General features: G+C 34.2%; 1 protein-coding gene across 1 annotated transcript in view; it reads left to right on the plus strand.

Moving 5' to 3' along the window:
• The window catches only part of CFAP47 (cilia and flagella associated protein 47), a 277,703-nt gene that overhangs the window by 115,877 nt on the left and 140,610 nt on the right, over window positions 1–21,216 (plus strand). The window contains exons 45-48 of the mRNA XM_069031242.1: window positions 2,687–2,867; window positions 12,830–13,026; window positions 16,947–17,090; window positions 18,598–18,771. Coding sequence (XP_068887343.1) covers window positions 2,687–2,867; window positions 12,830–13,026; window positions 16,947–17,090; window positions 18,598–18,771 — 696 coding nt within the window. The remainder of the gene's footprint in view (window positions 1–2,686; window positions 2,868–12,829; window positions 13,027–16,946; window positions 17,091–18,597; window positions 18,772–21,216) is intronic.

Genomic DNA, 21,216 nt, shown 5'->3' on the forward strand with positions numbered 1-21,216 from the left:
CAGTAATATGCAAGGAAAGAGAGAGGTGCCTCAGCACCCTGTAACAGAATCTGCCGCCCTTCATACATAGAAAGTGCAGATGGTACATCTAAGAAGATACCTTCTAAAATCAGACAGTCCTTGAAAAATATGCAGTTTAATTTTGATGCTTTATATACCCTCCATTCATTTTTCAAAAAATTATTCTTAAAAAGTAATTAATCCTGGGAGCTGAATGCAATTACAATTCTTAGCTGGAAATAAGAATTTCACACTTGGAATATCATGAACCATCAGGCTGATGAAATAGAAGTGCTTGGAATCTGTATTTTTGTAACAGAGTGGCTTTAGATCTCCATTGATCATGAGAGTTAAAAGATACTAAATTCTATTTAACTCTCACTGCCCACAAAAATATTAAAAATTGGAGCAGTTGCAACATTCATCTGAATTGTGTTGATGTCTACTCTTGGAAATGTTAGCCTATGAAGCAGCAAAGTTTAGTCTTGTGAATGTTTGCAGAATGTTCTTTTTCAACTAGGTCTGTCATTAAAAATATTTTCATCCTCTACTTTTTTACAAGATTCCAGGAAATATTTGAAATGTTCATAGACTATGTAATACTAACCAACTGGGTTTTTTTCCTAACATATATTTTCAAATGAGATAACAAGAACAAGGATCTTAAAATAAGTATTTTAATGATTTTTTAAATCATAAGACATTTCTTCAAGATAATTATAATTTAAATGTGTTCAGTGCTCCAGGAAAGGTCATCTTGCAATTATTTTTTAATTAAGATATAACAAAGCTGTGTAGTCATGTTGGATTTTTATTTCAGTGTTGGAAAATAGTCTAGTTACGAAAGTCATGTGTAGGTGTAAATTTATATTTGATTATGCAGAAGATCAAGTCAAATTTAAACTGGTAAAGGTATGTAATCCTTTTGGTTAGGAACTTCCCATTATAAGTGAGAATGAATTTTTTTTCCCACTGCAAAGTCTTCTGGAATTTCATTCCTATCAGAGAGAAGTGGAACTTGCAATTAATATGGGAATTGCATTATTTGCATCTTTGATTTTTTTATTCACTTTGTGTGTGTGTATGAGAGAGAATGTGGGAAGTTCAGTCTTGTATGATAGAAATTAATAAATAGTGAGCTCAGCTTTTCAACTCAAATAACAATTTTTCCTGTTTCCTCTCTAAATTATTTTTGCACCATAGAAGTTGTGCAAATACAGTAATACAAGAACTATCCTAACAATTTGGTTTGATGTGAATTTTTTTTTAGTCAAATACATCTGCCTGGTTGCTCTTCAATAAACAAGAATTTTGAATAATTACCTGTTTCTATATTTATTGTGCCAAAAAACTTATATTAACAGCTAAATGTTAACAGGTTCCCAAAGTCCATATGTACTTTAACATTGTATTGACTCTATGAATAGATAGATTAACAGTCAAAACAAAGCAATGTCAGAGGGTAGGTCTGCTTTCTAAAACCAGCAAGGGAATGTGAAATTTGTATTAAAACAAAAAAAAAAAAACAAAAAAAAACCCCAAAAAACAACAAAACCCCCCCCCAAAAAAACCCCCAAAAAACAAACTAAAACCCCCCCCCCACCAACCCAAAACAGAACCCAAGCCTAGTTGATTTAAACTGTAATTGGACCATCTTACACCTAAGGGCAATCTTTAAGAAAAATTGATTTTCCTTTCAAGTTGAGTTTTTGAATTCCCACAATGGATTTGCATTCCTTGGCTGACTGAAATATGTACTGTGATACCTGCTGTCCTGGCGGTATTTTAAAGCAACAGAGTTTGGGAACCAGTTTTCTTAGTAAAACATGAATATTTCTGCATTTATCTTCGCCCTAGATTTGCTTCAAGATAGTTCACAACAGTCATTAATTCAAAGCCTTGTCTGTAAAAAAGACATTACTAGGTTTTAAATTTGTTCAACTTACAATTACTCTTGAGTATTGCAATTACAGTGTGTTATTGGATTGAAAATGGCATTTTTGAGCAAGCAGTGTATTAAATCATGGCAGTATTTTTGTAATTTTATCCTACAGGAGTCAAATTAAGTTCATTAAGAGGTTCACATGCCTATATTGAGCTTGCCTTAATATACTTTGCTAATCCTTTCCTGATATATTTCATGCTGTTGATTAGCAATGCTTTTTACCAAGAAGAAGAGCTTATGTGTCTCTAGAATTGATTCTAAATGCCCTAATTTCTAAAATACATTGTCAACATTGAAATATCAGTTAACTCAGCTAATAGTTATCCCTTGCCAAATAGCAAAATAATTTTTCTTCTTCATGCTTCTTGTTACTCAGAAACTTTATGAAGTAGGAAAAGAAGCATCTTTCTACAACTGATACAAAATATTTTTCTTTTTATGTTTTATTTTTCCCTTTTCTTGTCTTTCCCATGTATGCACAGAGGCTAGCAGAGCTTTTTTCTGGGTAGGATGGGGTTTTACTGTAAATTTAAAAATGCATTTTTCTTAACCAAATGTTTCAGATGCATGCCTAAAAATATTTTACAAGACAGTTTTTATTTGGAAGGATAACTCAAAATTGCTATGTAATTTGCTTAACTGACAATTCAATTTTAGAATTAGGACTATATAGTTTTGCATTTCTTAACTTGAAAATTTTATATAATCGTTCAGATTTATACATTATTGCTTCACTTGCAGAGATGTGCACTTCTGAAACCTCGTAAGCACCCCCCAGAGCTGAAGTACGTGGATTACAGTGTAGAAGTGAGCATGAAAAATTTCTTTGAGGTTCCTAAAAAATTATCTATTCCGGTGGTAGCTTCAGCCAGAGTTAATTTGGATGCTTCATCAGCCAAATACCCTACATCGCAGAAAACAGGTAATAGTCTTAAAGGTGATGAATTTGACTGTATTCTTTTGCCAAGATAATCTTTATTTTTAAGATTTTCCTGAGTAGATCCAGAAAATGATCTTTCTCTCCTTTCTGTTATTGATCAACTCTGCCTTTCTTGACACTCCCCAAGTTTTAAATATTTGGTCAATCCAGTGCCTTCCAGTTGCCATTAGTTTATTGGTTTTCTCAAAGGCACACAAGCACAGGAGACTTGCTCTAAAAGACAAATCAATTTGGCCTGTTTATCTGGCAGATCCTGAATTTGTCCTCCCTTCCCATTTCTCCCTTCCACTTCTCACCCAGCACTGATCTGTGTTCGAATTGAGCCACTCATATCACATCTCTTTTCTTTGCCTTCCTCAGTCTGCCAGAGGGATATTTCAGCTAATGTGTCCTTCATCAATGAACAGTTGTGCATTAGCTTTCAGAGTGATCTTGCCATCTTTGGTCACTCTCTTGTCTTTATATTTTCTAGTATCTTAGATTTTAAACTGAAATCTTGTTGATTTTTAAAAATGCTTTATTTAAACCTATAAAGCACTCTAGGTTGCATTTCTTAAAAAAAACTCACAAACTTGAGCCATTGAGAGATCTAGAGTGTTTAGCCTGGAGAAAAGGAATCTCAGATGAGAACTTCATTCAAATTTAGTAGAGACTTGAATTATACATAGTCCGTATCTAGTTTTATTTCATTAGTTCTTTTCTTAATCAATAGAATCCTTCTGCAAATTTCAGCAGTTCACTTCTCCAAGTGTCACTGGAATCAGTCATGTGCTTTCATGGTGTTTGTTTTGATGCTTGATGTGTATCTTGTGGTTTTTGTTTCGTTTCTGGAATAAAGAAAAATAATTGATTTTTTTCTGAGAAGTCTTTGTTACAGATACTTTAATTGAAATAGAATGTAACTGCTATAAAACACTTTAGGGTGTGTTTTTAGGATGATGGCAGCAGTAGTTGTGGCAGGATTGGAAACAAGATTGGTGGGGGCCTACAGGACGAGCAGTCAGTAGAAGTTGTAGAATAGATGTAACACTGGTAGAAGGCTGACACATTTCACATGTCAATCCTAGTTTAAACTCTTTTGTTAAGTTAAAAATAATGTGTGTGTAGTTGTAATAATTAGTGCAGAGGTGAACTAAAAAAACAGTCAATGGCTTTGGTGAGTGTTGTAGGAGATTCTTTGGATTGCACTGTAGAAGAGGAGAATGACAGCTGGGGGAAACAGAACAAAATCTGCACACACAGATATGATGTCCTAACAGGATCTCCACCACAATCTCATAATAAAGGTTGTTAACTGACCAGTTGGCAGATCACTGTTGCTTAACAACTGCTCAAATTATTTAAAAAATTGAAATGTGAATGAATATATCTCAAAAATTTAGAATATTAATTGCATTGTATTCACTACAAAAATGTAGTGAATAAACTACCTTATAGTAAGGAATGTAGTAAATAACCTACAGTACAGTAAGGAAATAGTTGTTTTACTCTTAGTTCATGTCGCTTCTTTATTCATCAAAGGATATTAAACAAGTACTTGAAAGAGGAAAATAATTAATGTAAAGTCAGAAATTAGATAAAACAGCAGTGTACACCATATTTTTGATATATATATTTTCGTTGTAGGATGGTTAATAGTTACATAAGGAAGTAGAAATGTCAAAATGATGCTTTTTTAGTGAATTCAGAGAGGGCGTGAGGTAAAGAACATCCAGAAAGGGAAGCTGAGCTAACCAGCTGATAGCATGAAAACAAAGATGTGTTCAGTAGAAAGACAGTGCCAGCTGATTCAGTGTATTCACTGTTCTAATGAGGAAACACAGGAGCATTTACAGGCTCTTAGAAAGGCTAATATTGGGACAGAATTCCCCAGCTGGTGTTCCTGTGGACAGAGGCAAACCATTGGTCTCATCTGAAAATGTTGACATCATTGTCTGAGAAAGCAGCAGTATTTTAGCCACAGTGGTAGCTTCCCTCAGGGTGGGAGTAGCTGGTTCTCTGACAGTTCTTAGATTTGTGAAGAAAAACAAAGGTGGAAGCAAGCTGACTAAAATCAATTGTTGAATCAGAATTTCTTAGATTGCAGTAGCAGGAGGTGTGCAACCAATATTTTAAGAACTCTGCCAACAGGGAATTAGAAGGTAAAAATCAATGCCACTCAAAACATTTTCTTGTAAAATAGATCTTGTTAAATGACCTTATTACATTTTTGGTAGTATTACAGATCAAATAGATAAAAAGACTACAATATGTTTGCGTTACTTCAAGTGTGATATCTTTATCAAAACCCATACTGCATACTTGCATAGATCTAAAATAATACATTTCCCTGATTGAAAACCTTTAGTAAATGTTGTTAATTCATTATTGGAGAGTCATCAGAAAGGGAGTCCTTAGGAACCAGTAGTTATTGCACAATATTAATTGCATTTCAGTAATTTGGAAGATTATACAAAGACTTGGTTGAGTTAGAAATGGCACAGATTTTGTAAAAGAAGTTAGTTGGGACTGTTACATAGTTATAAACTATGAATTTTAGTGCAACCAAATGTAATAGTATATGTGGAACAGCATCTGCATGCTAAACCAGTTGGTGTGGAAGGAGATCGTGTCACACACCATGGTGGTTGTTCACCTTTGTCTCAAATAGGATCTGGAAGAGCTTTAGTTTCCCTGTATCATCAGAAATAGCCTCGGAAATAATTCAATTCTCACATATAGCTCAAGAGAAATGTAATTGACAGTAAAGCTGCAATGCTTTGCAAACAAAAGAATGGTAGATTGAACATTTAGAAAGTCATGTAAGGCATAATTGAAAAATGTTGCAACATTGAAATATGTCTCCTTTTGCTTTGAGGTGTGTTATGAAAGAATGAAAGGGATAAAATGTCCAGTGGAATTAAAATAATGGCTCTGGATTTTAGCAACAGAGAAGTAGCATCCAAAACCAGCTCCGTGCTTCACCAAACTAACAAGTTCCTTCTAAAGGCAAAAACACAAGAAATTTTGAATAGAGTGGTTTTATGGCTCAGAGTTGTAACTTGAGTTGTAATTGTACTTGCCAGAGTCACTGACTTTGGAATGCATATATATGTCAATAATCCCTACAATTATTTAACATTTCCTGCCATGCACTCGTATTTTACAAACTGTATCTGTACAAATGAGCATTCTCTTCCTGCAGGTAAAAACCATGTTTGGTGAGTCAGAGCTATTATATTATCTCTGTTGAATAGATTTTATAAGCATTTTTTCTGCTGTATGTATGCTGGTCCTGTCCAGCAGAACAAACTATGGCTGGGAAACAAGGAAATGGCTGTGGAGTTTGGAGTAGGTGAAAACCAGTACAAAAGTTAGTGTTATTTGTCTTTTCAGCAATTAATGAAAGATCAGCTTTAACCAAGTTTTAACTAAGCAGAACAAATTCCTAGCCAGTTGGGTTTATTTGAACAACATGGATTTTATACTAAATAATGTTATGTATGAAAGATGAAATAACATAAGTAGAAAGGGGAGGAAGGGCTTTGTTTTGCAGTGATGTCTCCCAAAATGTTTGAGAAATCTGCAAAGCAGCAGAGTACCTATCACAGTGTGAACTAAAGCTGTCAGCCTTACTTCCCACTCTGTGTTTTTCTGACATCAGCCCCCTTGTTCTTTCATCAAAGGATTTGCTGTAAAATTTTGAAAAGCCAGGATCCTTGAATGCATAACTGAAAAAATACAGTGCAGGTGTTGAAAAGTGCTATTATTGTATTACGAAGGAGAACATAATACTGGAAAAGTAAATCCAGTTCTTGTTCTGCTCTTTAGACAGAAGGTTGCAAATGAGGAAGGGTTCAGCCAAGTTCTACAGTAATTTTCGAGGTCTTGAAAACTGAATACTTTGATGTCTCCATGATCCCTGAGGGAAAGAGGTTCCTTTCAGGTTACCTGTAATTATTTAAAAAAGGAAAATGTGTCTGACTGTAAAGAGTGTTAAGTGCTTTATGCAGAAAGCACAGCACTTTCTACCTAAGACAGAGATTTCTAATGAAACAATTTATGATACCTGTAAAATTATGTGAATGAGAGACTTATTAAATACCAACGAACTCAAGAGGAATAAAAATCTTTCTACCACTCAGTCTTTTGAAAAAGAAAGTGGAAGCTTTTCTAAGACACACAGTTTTGCTCCAGTTGTCAAGTTAGAGGTTAATATAAGAATTATTTGGTGAAATTCTAATGCTAAGAGAAACATCCAGTAATATGTGTTTTGGTATTAAATAAGGATTTATCCCAAAATTAGGAAATCCTGGAATTTTCTGGAATAGGCTATGGCTTTATATATTGTAACATGACACTGACAATTACTTTGAGTAATGGAAAGATAAAAGTTCCTGAGACAGAGCACCTCACAGAGCTGCCTGTGACAGTTCATCGATACTAAAGCATCCCGGTACTTTATAAGAAGGGCTTCCTGTTTATCTGGTTTTCTTTTTTTCAGACTGTTTTTATTTTGTTTGCAATCTCCTGTCTTGAAATGACTTTAGATTGCCACTTGTACTATTAGTAGGAAACCTGATAGCAATACCCTTGGACTAGAAGTTTTCTAAAGGAAAGAAAATATATGGGAGTAAGTGATTGATAGCAAATGCTGTTCTAAACATCAGCACACATCAGTACCAGCATATCAATACCTTATTTTATACCTTTAAATAATAACCAAATCCCAAAAGCTCTGGTCATGAAATGATGAATGCACAAATATATTCCATCAGTAATGATAGATTTGTGCAGTTCTATACAGTAATGGTAGATTTTAATTTTCAAATGGATATGCACTTAAGCAAGTGTGTCCATAAGAACTTACTGTATTTTATTATCACATCCATTATTGAACTTTTCTAAGGCAAGCATGCATGGGGAATGCTTTTTGTCATGCCATATGGTTTAGGTTTTCTCCTAGTTTATAAAAATAAACATGGAAAAACCTAGGTGTGAATATAAAACTAAACCCATTTTTTTTTGGATGGCTAGGTTGTACTATTTCACATAAAAATTATCCATAAATAAATAAAAGCTCACAGTTCATTTTAAATGAAAAAATGTTGTTCCATTTTGCTATCTAATTTAGATTCAATATCAAATGCTAATATTAGAATTCTCTGTTGCCTCTTCTTACAGGATTTGACAATGTTGTCTCCCTATTGTTATACTTGCAAAGAATATCCAAGAAGAGTTCTCATGTTTTTCTTTCTTTTTCCTTTCCTCCCCAGTGAATGATGAAAAATCTTGTTCTACACAACTATCAAGAGTTATTAGATTTTTTCTACTTTCTCAATAATTGTTCCTATAGTTAATTTATTCAGATTATTTTGACTTTGTGCCTTCTGTTGAAGCAACTACTGGTTTACTTTTCTCTCTTTTGTTAAAAAAGAAAATTTCTTTCCTCAGAGAAATCTAGATTGTAAAAAGAAAGGAACTACACCACAGAAGTCTCTGTCTGGCTCTTATTATATCACTGTAAGCCTTTGTTACTAATTTTGCATTAACTTACTATTTTGCAGTAAGTAATATCAAAGACTTGGTTTTGATTCTCTCTCCATGTAATTTTCCTTAAGCGTTCAGCACAGTCTTTGTAATAGTTCTGAGCTCTCTTCCTTGTTTGTAGGAAATTTTGTTTAGTCTTCCAGTCACAAAGAATCAGTTTTAAAATTTTTTTGTAAATTCTGAGTGTATGTTTTAGAGTGACCTCAGCTCTGACTTTCTTGTGGTTTTAGATCAAGAGTTTTTGGATTATTACTCTATTTTATCAGTGTAATTCCTTATAATTTGGGTAGTCCCTTTCAGCAGGGGCTATTCATCAAATGGCTTAAGAAAACACCTTCGTGTCATGGTTTTTAAAGCTGTATTAAGTAAACTTTTTACTTGGCAGCATTGCCCATTGGTGTAGTGACTACTTGTTTCTAAAGTGGCTATGAATATCTTTCATAAATATTAGGGACAATGATTATTAAACAACCAACCCCCTAAAAATAATTTATTGTAGTGCCACACAGCTCCTCATTGGCTTCTGAATGAAACACAAACAGGGCTGCTGAGTATTCATAACAAGACATAGAAAAAATGTGTCTCCCATTTTCATTTTTAGATCAGTTGAGGAAAACTTGCTTTCATTCTTTTTTCCCAGTAGATCTTCATTCTCTGGTTAAGTATATTTAACTGTTTAGCTGTGTAATGGTATACTGTATTTAAATGGAAAAAAGGAATGAATAACCAGTCAGCAGGTTTTTTAGAAACTCTTCTAGAAATCTGTTTTATTAAGACAAAGTGAAAGAAAATCATCAAATGAACATACACAGCGATAGCAAAAATTTCAAAACTTATCAGCACTCAATAAGGGATTTAAAAGAGTAGCTGCTTTTTCAAGACTACAGAGTTGAGTGATGAGCTCTAATTCCCCTGAACCGGTTTGAAAACCTGACATATAAGCAGAAGTCAGAAGAGTCTGGGCTCTTCTTGATGATTGCTTATTTAACCTTCTAGGAGTCCATACCAGCAAATTCAGTCTTCCCATTGATTTAATGAGTTGTTGTGATCCATGAATAGTGTCAGAGGCTGAGATAAGTTCAGTGAGAAATTTAGCTTTGAACTTCTGAATACATAAAATCACCACTGCTGAACAAAAGCTACTATAATGTGCAATTAGTTGACTAACTGCTGAAGGCCCATGCTTTCCTACCTTCAGAAATTGTGCCAACAGATTGTGTGGAAGAGTAGCATTTCTATTTTTACTCATTTCATCTACCCACAATTTGTAATAAGGCTAAACAGGGATTACTAAGGACCATTATTACTACCTTACAGAATATTTTTTTTCTTACATTTTAATGCCAAAACATCTGTCATTACTTTTCTTTGAAAGGTACTGTTTTTTGGCTAATGCAATTAGAGGACTTACTTTGAATTCAGGCAGATCTAAAATGATTATTTATAAGATTTTTAAGACTCAGAAGACATGAACTTTGTTAGTTCCAGGCGGTGATCAGATTGTGTTTTGCAATAAGTAAATGGCACAAGATGTCAGGCAGTTGCCAGAGGACATGACCAGTGCCTGTGTGCTGTAATTTAGTTTTCCAGGAATGCCTAGTAACATTGCACACCAGAACTTTAGTTTTTGCAAATACCCCTATTTTGACAACTGTCTCACAGCAAAACCCACTATGATTGAGTGAATGTTTGTAGGCATTTGTCAGATATAAATCTAGAAAATAAAACTGTCATCTTATTTCACGTAGAATGTTTCCCTCTCAAACAATAAAAATCTTGTGTAGGGATGGAAACTGTAGCAAAGCCCTATATTGCTCTGACTGACTTTTCACTGTTGAAGAAGTGCTTGCAGCCTCATTCTTTCTGATGGATGCAGGCTCTGCTTCCTGCTACATGGGAATTAAATAAATGATGTCCATGGCATACTGTTAACACTTTTGTCTCAGAAATTGTTAGGTAAGCCAGGTGTGACCCCCTGGATTATGTTCATTAACCCCTTGAATATATCCCTAGATTAACCTTTGTTAAATGTCTTATGAGACTGAGAGAAGAAAACACTTGTAAGCCCAGTTTACTTTATGATATTTAAAATTGGCATGAAAAACATTTTGCAGGGAAAAAAAGTCAATCTTCGCCTGTAATTCAAAGACAAGGGATTTCTGTAGTTATTTCGATTTGGAAAAACCATGTATTACTGCAAAAGATACTTATCATGTTGAATAAACATAATGAATTTGCTTGCTTTCCTTTTTATTCATTGTAATTGAGTATAATACTTAAATTTTCAACTGATTTATTGTAAAATGTATTTTTTAAATGTATAAGAAGCTGTGCCGGTTTGGCCAAATTTAGAAATATGTCCTCTAAGAGAAGGCAGGTCACAACCATCCCTTCCCCACCAGGTTCGGGTAAGAATAAAGACATAAAAAAGCACAAAAAATAATTTCTGGGCATAGGACAGCAATATGGGATACACATCATAAAGTCACCCCAAGACAGAAACAAATGGTTTTTACCAAAGTAATGCCAAACTACATTTTATAATTATGGAATGTACTTTTCATGGTTTTTCTTTTAAAATTTTACTATGGGAGGTATTTCTGCTTGAAAGGGTGCATTTCAAATACGGGCCCAACTCAGGGAAAAATTACCCTAGTTATTAGTAATTAAAATCTCCATCTAGTGCAAGAAAGGAAAACTTATGCAGAAATATTTTAGATCTTTCAGAACACTGTACTATCTTTCTTCAAATACATGTTTAAACATTAACTTGAAATGCAAGTATTTAAAATGTGCACTTTGCATTTGAAGTGAATATTTTGTTTCAACATCTTAAAATAATTCTTGTGAACAGGGACTGTACTAATGAATGGAGAAGAGTTTCAGTCCTTGCATAACTGACAAACTCAGGTCACTTCTATGGAAGATAGCCCATGGGATAATAATTCAATGCTAAAATAGGACAAAATAGTAATAATTTAAAAATTACCAGGCCATTAATCTTGTCTTTAAAAGAGAACAAATTAATTATTTCAGAGAGGGTTGAACCTGAGATGCAATTTATATTCTTTCTGATAGTCTAGTAATATTGAAAGATGAATAATGTCACTCTGTGTGATTTGTCTCTTGAACTTGAGCTTTTTTTGTGGAAAACCTGAAGTAGTGATGACATAAGGCCATAAGAAAACTTCAGTTGGGTGTTCATTTTCAGAGAGATGAGACCTGAATGCATGGGGAGCACCACTGGGTGGAAGAGAATGAACAGCGTTGCAAATGAAGACTGATTGCAAAATTCAGTTGTTGTCATTGAAGATATAAGAATAGTTTGAATCCAGTTGTCATGTATACCATCAGAAAATAAGCCAAATGAAGGTGAAAAGGGAGAATTCCACAAGACTTTGTCAGGTGTTCCCCCTCAGAGGGAATTGCATTGTTTGGAGTTTTATCTGTAAGGTTCTGCTGTGTCATTGTCTCTGACTTTCCTTGCTATCTTTTTCCAGCTTTAGGCATTGGTTTCTAACACTGAAAAACAGTGAAGAGAATCAGTCTTTGTTTCATATAAAACAACAGTGAAGTTTTTTACAGCTGCAGTCTTTCAGGTGTCTTAGAGACCCTTGGAAGTGGGGAACTCTTTATGGCCATCACTGGAGTTCCTCACATACCTTCCTTTTTCCTTTGGAATGTGTCCTGCAAGGGCTACTGAGGGCCTTAAATTATTGTGGAAGACTCTGTTCTTTTCTGTAAGAAGAAAAGAGGAGGAAGTCTTTGCAGCAGATCTGTTAGACCTGGCTCTGTGGAAAGATGGACAGCTTTTCTATTGCTTCTTCCTTGCTCCAGAGATTACTGTGGGGAGTTTTTCCTGTGTGCTGTGGATTGGGAAAATGGGACTTTGCATGAATTTGTTTCACCCTGGACACCCCTGTCAATTTTGGCAACTCAGACTTTCAGTCCAAATTTTGGCATAGAAAAAAGTCTAAAGAGTTGTCATGAAAACTACTACATTTATCAGAATTTCAGTAATTGCTGGGGATACTCAGCCAAATATACTGTAATACCACTGATTTCTAATGGTAGCTGTTGAAAAAAGTGTAGTAGCTTGTTTAGTTTAAAAAGTATTTACAGAAATTCATATATGCTAAACTCTTCTACTAGATTTAAGAGCTCTTTTAAAATACATGTCTCTGTGCACTACTAAAATCAATATAAAATATTGCTTACATGCTTCAATATACCATTTTTTAGGAAACTAACTTATATGGTAACACTCCTAAAATTCCATTGTTTCTTTGAAATTTTTGCACATACTGCTGGGAAGACTCTCCTACAGTTTATTGGACACCTCTTCAGGTTCTGCTTGTGAATTCAATGTTTCTGAAATTTTTACATCACCACAATTTTTTGGGGCTTTTTTTTAGGTGGAAGTGATACAGTTGAGTTTCCTATAAAATTCACTCCTAACTATGCTGGCTGCTACCACTGTCAGATTCTTCTGAAGTCCTCCTGTGATATTCGTGTCTATGAGATTGAATGTGTGGTGAATGCAGAACAGGCTGATGCAGAGCTTGAATTTCTAACTCCAGCTTACCAGATGGTGACTCAGGAAATTCCAATTGTAAGTTCACTCTACTACTGGTAACTAAACTAAGATTCAGGATTTTAAAAAATGAGATTTCGGATCAATACTGTTAAAATTTACAGTCCTGAAATGCAGAAATGCATGTAAATACTGACTTGAGTATTATTTCTCAAAGTTCATGTTGTAGATAATATAAAGGAAAATAATTTACTTCAAGTTAATTATTAGTTTGATGGGCTTAATTCTGATGTTTCTCTTCAGACAATTGTTAGTCTAATATTTAATAATGTTATCACAATGAAAGTGAAAAAGTAGTTATTTAATCTAGGGAAAAAATACACTATTTCTGAAGACAAAAAAGGAGAGATGCTGAGGAATAAAATAGTAGAACAAGCTTACATAGAGTTAAAAAAATGTGGTAAGCATAGGCAGTATATCATATATAGTTTTATCATGTTTATTTTGTATATTAAATACTTGACACATGAGAAGTAAGACCAGAGAGAGAGAAGATGGGTGCAGTATTATCTCCTTCAGAGAATTATTGGTCAAATTTTAGAGAACTTTAAAATAAAACAAAAAATCCCACAAAAATTATAGGGAAGGATCTTAAGCTGTGACAGAAGGAATAAAGATTCTTTAAGAGATAAAACCAGTTAAATATTTCCTGAAACCTGCACTACAGTTTGGTCTATGTACTTTTGATTGTAGAGCCACTAAAGAATTCTAGTGAGTTAATTTACAGAGAAATTATTCTGAGATTTTTTAGTCAGAAGAGTGGGGGCAGATTCAAACAAGAAGACTGAATATCTGGGGAAAGACCATACTGAATGCTCTGCCAAATATGGAGAGTAGACAAGGAACTAGTACATCAGAAAGAATAAAAGAAAATGAAAGGAAACCATATTACAGTGCTATATCTTCTTGCACATATGTTTTAAGATATTAATAATTTATTTATTAAACACTGATTTTTTTGAATGTTACGTTAGCCTAAAAGCAACTGATACATAACAGAAAAGTAAGGGCATTTTCTACCTTGTTTAAACACCTTGCAAACAGATTTGCTTCATTCTCCTGATGGATTTATTTTTCTCTTCAGAGTGTTTCTAAGCACGTGCTTTTAAATGTCATGCAGGGAGTCAAACTTTTATAAAGTCTTGCACATTTTCTTAGCAAGGGAGTAAGAAGCACCCCAAAAGGAGCATATACTCTGTGTGAGGGAGAGGGAATGTGTATCTCTGTTAGTGTCTCTCTTTCAATGAAATGCATATACATGATCACAAAATCTGATTTAAATGTTATGCTCTAAAATTGCAAAACCAAACATTGATGGACAAACAAATATAAAAGTGTGAAGTTGTTCCTGTTCTTTTACATCCTAAGGTTAATTTTGTAACTGTACATTATTTTTTTCACAAGGTTTCTTTCATGTTCAGTATACGAAATGTGTATTACTCTTTTTAGGAGTTAAATACTTTACATTTCTATATACACTCATTCTAGTTGGAGCTTCTCCATCTATCAAAAGTTTTTCCATATTTTTATGTTGTTAGAACTATTTTATTTGTCATTTAAATTTTTTAAAAATATTCTATGGAAAAAGACATGCTCATTTTGGAACTGAAGATGGGGTTGTTCAACCTGCTAAAATTAGTTTCTTGAACTGAATATTTATTGCTCAAAGCACTTTTTACAGACACAAGCAAACAGTCATAACGTGTGTTAGGTGGAACACTTTATAAATGGAGCAAATTAAATGGTCAGCTGGTTTGCTTAAAGCCAGGCAGTGAATCAGTCACAGAAGCAGAATAAGAACCCAGCTGAATCTGAGATCTGTGATTAGTTTCTTTTGGGGTTTCCATAATTTTCTCAAGCATGAGATGAATGTAACCGTTCCATCTCTGCCTTTCAGACTCTCCAGGTATAGGTCCAATTCAATTATTCTGTATTTTGGGTTGAACCACCTACAATACAGTGAGGAGATTCTGACTCCTTTAGCATTAATTGTGTTTAAATTAATTGACTTGACAGGCTTTGGATAAGATTTTGCATTAAGCAGAGATCCTGTAGGAATTAGATGATTGATTAATTAAAACTAGCAATGATCAAGTATAAAGGAGTGGAATTTAACAAATATTTTCTTTTAATTTTCTAATGTTTACAGTTGACTTTAATATCTTTCTTTAGAAGATACTTTTAGGAAATTCATGCTGTGTTAGAAGGATTTGTTACAAAGGAATTTCAAAGTGACCATGTTTGTCAACTACTTTTCTCCAGATGGCAAGATTTTGTGTTAGAGATTAAGAAGAAATACTTGTGCTACATATTGATGTAATCATCTCTACTGTGGATAAAGGAAACATCTGATACCAATTTTAGTAGAAATCACTGAAAATACAACAACTTAAGCACCCAAATTTTCATTGTCCTCCTCTAGAACCTAGACCAATCCTGATGATGTTTTTCCTTTATCCCAACTTTTAAAATGTTATATTAGCAGAGAGTGATGACCTGCCAATTTTAAAGCTGCCCAAGCTGGTTTTCAAAAGGATAAAGTTTTTCCTGATACTGTGGAGAAAAAAAAGGATGATAATAAAAATCAACTTTTTTTGTCTTTTTTTCCCCTTTCATTTTATCCTTGGCATGAGGACATCAGTCAAATAATTTTTCCTTTTGTGTTTTCTACCAGAGATGATGTCATTGTTATTAGAGAATTGGAGACATGGTGATCAAAGTTTTTTGTAAAACTGAGGCACTACATTAAGTCTCAACATTCCAAGCAGGCATATGTGCTCAACTACTGGGAAATTTACCTCTTAACACCAAACAGTGAAGCATTAATCATACATATTAATCAAACCTTAGATAGATGATACTGCAGGTGTGGGTAGCTCTGGGTTAGCTCTGCTGACCACAGATTCTTTGTTTCTGAGACTTTCTTAGAAAGAAACAAAGACTGAAGTATCATCTCTATTCCCTCAAATCCATTCTTTATCTCTGATGTTTATATACAATTTTCCATGGATGAAGACCATTGTAGGTCAAAAGATTACTTTCTCTTTTCTTAGATCAGATGAATCTCTATTTGACAAGGCATGTATTAGTTCATGAGTGACAGTTTATTTTATCTTTCAGATGAGTTTTAATTTTTTTTTTTTTTTTTTTACCCCCGAACTGGATGTTTGGTCATCTGGTTCTTTCAAACAGTAGGGGGCTGAATAGCATTATGTTAATTATGTTACTTTTATTATTTTTAGGCACCCCCTAAGCATGTATTATGAAATATCTCACTTTTTACCATAATCAAGCAGTCTTGTGATACATCTGGATGCACAATAGACATGTTTCTTAAATAAGCTCATGCTCATATTGATCAGGACAGGCCTTCTTTAAAGCAGTTCAGTCTCTTGAAAGACCAGATTTTGAGAACACAGGACTGTAAATTCTCCTTTGGAGATTGAGTTCTCAGTTCATAAGCAAGACTGATCCTGTAACATTGTCAGTGGCCAAATGAGGCAATATATGCCAGCACACCTCATCAGCACTTCAAAGAGGTACACTAAGATTTTCTACAGATGGAATAGGAACAGAATTTTGGCAAGCATTAAACAGCACCATAAAGATACTTGTAAATGTTTATGATGATACTTATAAATTCCATCTTGACAATTAGCTAGATCATGCTCATATTCTTCTAATGAGTATTCCTGCTGACAGTATTGCTACTGAAAGTAGGGGTTCTGTACCTCTGGCTGCCAGGAATAACAGATTTATTATTAGCTTATTTAATTTTTAAAATACACTGCTTTTATTCTCCCCAAAGGCACTCTGAGCCAGTACTTGAAGCAAATGAGTACTGTGCTCTGATGTGGTGATAGCTGCAAGTGAAAGCTGAAATGCACAGTAAAAAATTTAAATGCATAATCTAATTTACATCTTTGATTTTCCTTCAGAGTAACATGTCCACTCAGGACTGGAGGTTTGAAGCAGTTTTGGAAGGACAGTGTTTTTATGGCCCTCCTGTAATAAATGTGCCTGGAGGTGAAACAGCTCAGTATCCTCTCACATTCAAGCCGGTGGCCGAATGTATGATAATGGTAAGAGAGAAATTAGTTTCAATATTTAAAAAGGATGCTTCTACCAAGAAAATTATCACAAGTATCCAAATTATGGAAGTGTGTAGACAGTTGATAATATTAAAGCATCTGCTTGAGAGAAAGAGATGGTAAGATTTCCTACTATCTGAAATAAAACCACAAATTAACTAACTTTGTAAATCTTAAGATTAGGTATGATAGATTTCCCCACCACATATTCTCATGTCTTCTTTATTTAATTTTCTATTAAATCCTTCAATTCTATTTGTTTCTACCAAGTCCTTCAATCCTACAGTTATTCTGTAAAGATTCTGAACTTTTATCACAAAAATATACATTGTTATTCTGAATTTAAATACTTATGTTAAATTGTATTTTCTTACCTAAGTAATTAAGTACTAACATTGAGTATTTCTCATTGCATGCCTACATCACAAATTAATTTATGTGATGAGTACTTTATTTAGTAAAATAATTTCTGTTGCAAGTTAAGCCACCATTTCACAGCTGCTTTTGGCATCAGAGTAATCACTATTCCAAATGCTAAAATGAAGAGCAGAGCAAAGGCTATGACACCTTCAGCAAGAAGCTGTATTTGTGGTTTTGTCTCTGTCCCAGCTGAGAGATTTTGACTGCAAGTTTCTGTTAAAATATGTGAACTGTGAAAGACAAAAAAAAAAAAAAAGTTCTTTATATGATTCAGTTTAAGATTCCAGTATTATAAAATTATTAAAAGCCAAAAGCCCTGGATCCTTTGATGACAAAGGATTAGGAAGAACATTTTAGCTGAATCACAAAATCATCCAGGTTGGAAGAAACCTCCAAGGTTATCTAGGCCAGCTGTCAACCCATCACCATAATCACCCCTACACCATATCCCAAGTGCCACATCCAGGTGCTTCTTGAGAAGGTGACTCCACCACCTTCCCTGGGGAATTATTCCAATGTCTAACCACTCTTTCAGTAAAAACCTCTTTCTAATATCTAATCTGAACCTCCCCTGACACAGCTTAAGGCCATTTCTTTTCAACCTTTCACTTGAGACTTAGAGAAGAGACCCATCCCCACCTCACCACCACCTCCTCTCAGGTATTTGTAGAGAGCAGTGTGGTTCTTTTGAGTCTCCCTTTCTCCAGGCTCAACACTGTGCTCATAAGACAGGTGAAGGGCAGGTGGAAACAATGAGCAAAGTTAAATATTATATGAGAGACAAGGAGGCATGAGAACATATGTTCTTGGATGTTTATTTTTCAAGAAGAAGCCAAGAAGTGTAAAACCTAGAAATATGAAAACTTTTTGATGTTGAATTTAATAGTTTAGAAAAATTTAAAATAAAAGATTTTGTTTCTCTGGTTTTCTTTGTTTAGCAATGGAGTTTACTTAAGAACTATAAAGGTCAATAGGAGCACTTTCTTGTCAGCATGCTTTCTCACCTAGATTGTTGCTTTGGCAGCAAGAGGGGACTTTTACAGTAATGAAACTTTTTTTTCTCCTTTCTTTGTCACAGGGAAGGCTTATTCTGAGAAATCTTACAGCTGGAACTCAGAACATCTTTAGTCTTAAGGGAATAGGGAAGAAACCTCTGCTTCAGGATTGTATTGTGATAGAGTGCCAAGTGGGAAAGGTCTCTCATAAAATCTTATGGGTGCACAATTATACCAAGAAGATGTTAAAATACAAGGTAATTTTTTTGCAATAATGTGATAAATATTTTTTCTGTAGAAGGACCTATACATTATGTATTACAGTAGCAACAACTACTGTAATTGCAGTTACACTAATAAAATTCATGTATCCGTGAGAAAATTTTCTATATAGTAAATGGATATGTTTATAGTCAGGAAATCTGTGTGATAATATGTGATTTTACTGTATGTTTGATGGAAAAAAAAAAGATTTCTTTGTGTTTTAGTCTGGTTTCCAAGGGGACAACACTTCTGCAATTGTTCTCTGTTCTTTTGTTGCTCTTTCCTCCTCCAGTGTTTTGAAACCAGTGGCCAACTCCATCAGTTTTGAAATCAGAGAAGGGGGCCTGAGAATTACTGTGTTCCTAAAAGCTTCATAACCTACTGAATATTACATGAAAAGGACAAAAACTATTATCCTACTAAGGGAAGGATTGCAGATGAGCTCACTATACATGAATTTCTCATGGCCCAGTGGCCTGGCCCATTATCCCAATTACTGTCTCTTGCCCAGCTGTTGTTTCAGCAATGTTGGAGGAAGTTGGCAATACTTTGTGTGTTTGCTGATAGAAGAGAGAATTCAGAGGTAATCACTGGAGTTGTTGAAAGGCAATGGGTCACTGGGGAGGTTAACCCAAATTCTTAGGAAATACAGTTTTGTTAATTTCCTTGCTCAAGAACATATTTTTACTATTAAATATAATCATTATTTTTCATATGTTCCATTAACTATATTTTATAACTGTATTTACACCAACACATTTTCCTATTTAAAAACACTGTTGTAGTACTGTAATAGCATTTTTTTCTACTATTTATCTTGTCTGTATGTTTAATCTGAAAGTGGTAAAAGTATTTCTGTAGCGTTCCTCACCCTGTGTACCTATATGTTGAATCCCATGTCCTATACCAGCAGAGACAGAAGGTACATTAGGGCAATAAAAATGAAATTCTGCTTTTCTTCTCAACTTCAGAGAAGTTCCTGAGCAGCAACATCTTCCACCTTGTAAAAGAAAATCCATATTTGTGACTCTATTATGGCATTTAAATCTAGAATAGATAACATCCAGAGATTGTGGCCATACAGTGTTTGCCAGGAGGGCTCAATCTATTGAAGCAATGCAGGAGAGTTTCAGCTAAAAATTGTGAGAATATGAAAATATATAATATAATAATATAATATAATATAATATAATATAATATAATATAATATAATATAATATAATATAATATATATATTTAGTTTTTTCTTTTGGGGAAGGATTGAAAACGGAACAAAGAGCATTCTAGAAAGATAAAATTTGACTAGTTGATTAGCATGGACTTGCAAACTGAATGATTTTTATTCTCTGCCTTGGTGCCAGTAGGTCCAAATGCTGCTTTATTCAAATTGAAAGGTAATGGAAGTGAGTGATTTGATCTTATGATATAAAGAGAGATCATGTATATACCAGCAGCAGTGTTCTATTAAGTAATGATAATTAATGCCAATGTGAAAATCTTTCCTTGGATGTCTTCTTGCTAGTCTCCAGTTTTCCAGGTTTTCACTTTTACAGGTCAATCTACATTTAGTAAACTTTGTATATCACAGAAAGGTCCAGGTTCATATTCCTATTTTTTGACTCATTATCATCCCCCAAAACAAAGTAAAATATTTTTTTGGCATTGCCCACTTTTTTTTTCTTTTCAACAGTCTTAGTTTTTTAGATGTGAATACATTTGCATTTCTAATATATTTGTACTTTTATCTCTGGAAGAAGTGAATGTTTTTGGCAACAACTATTTTTTCTGCTTTCCCATTTCATGTGAACTCAGTTTTTTTTTGTGCCAATGTAAGTGAAAGGCACAGAAATAACAAACATCAAAATGGATATATTAAAATTATTCATTGTATGTCTTTTTCAGAAATTTTGCATTAAATGAATTTACGACAGTTGTAACTATTCCAGGGCGAGCTGGGTTTGACTGAACTTTGACCTCCTTGAGGGTGTTCTCTGGGAGCTGAAATCTGGTTTTGGTTGGTTTGTGATGTGGGGATTTTTGTGCTTTTTTTATCTCTGTGACAGTCCAAGTGTGTGTGCTCTTTTTGCTCTGGGACCTTTGGGAGATAAAGAGTAAGGTCTGCTATTTCATGCTTGTATGAATATAATAAATTAATCAGTGTGAATAATGCATTTTCTCTATGCTAGGTTCTTGCCCAGAAGCAGTTGCAGAACAGTTGTTAGAGCAAGGTGGGCTGGAATTGCTGGAAAAGGCATGGTTACAAAGACTCCTGGAGTCCCCTGAACAAAGCCAGCAATATTAATCACTTCCAGCACTCTCCAGCAGATGTCATGTAGTGTCTTGTGCTATTGGAGTGAGCAAAGATCATTTGCTTGCTTTTATTTCCACAAGGGTCTGCATGTAAATTAGGATTTAATCACTAAATCCAGAACATGATC

The sequence above is a fragment of the Aphelocoma coerulescens genome, chromosome 1, assembly GCF_041296385.1.
Source record: "Aphelocoma coerulescens isolate FSJ_1873_10779 chromosome 1, UR_Acoe_1.0, whole genome shotgun sequence".
Taxonomy (NCBI): domain Eukaryota; kingdom Metazoa; phylum Chordata; class Aves; order Passeriformes; family Corvidae; genus Aphelocoma; species Aphelocoma coerulescens.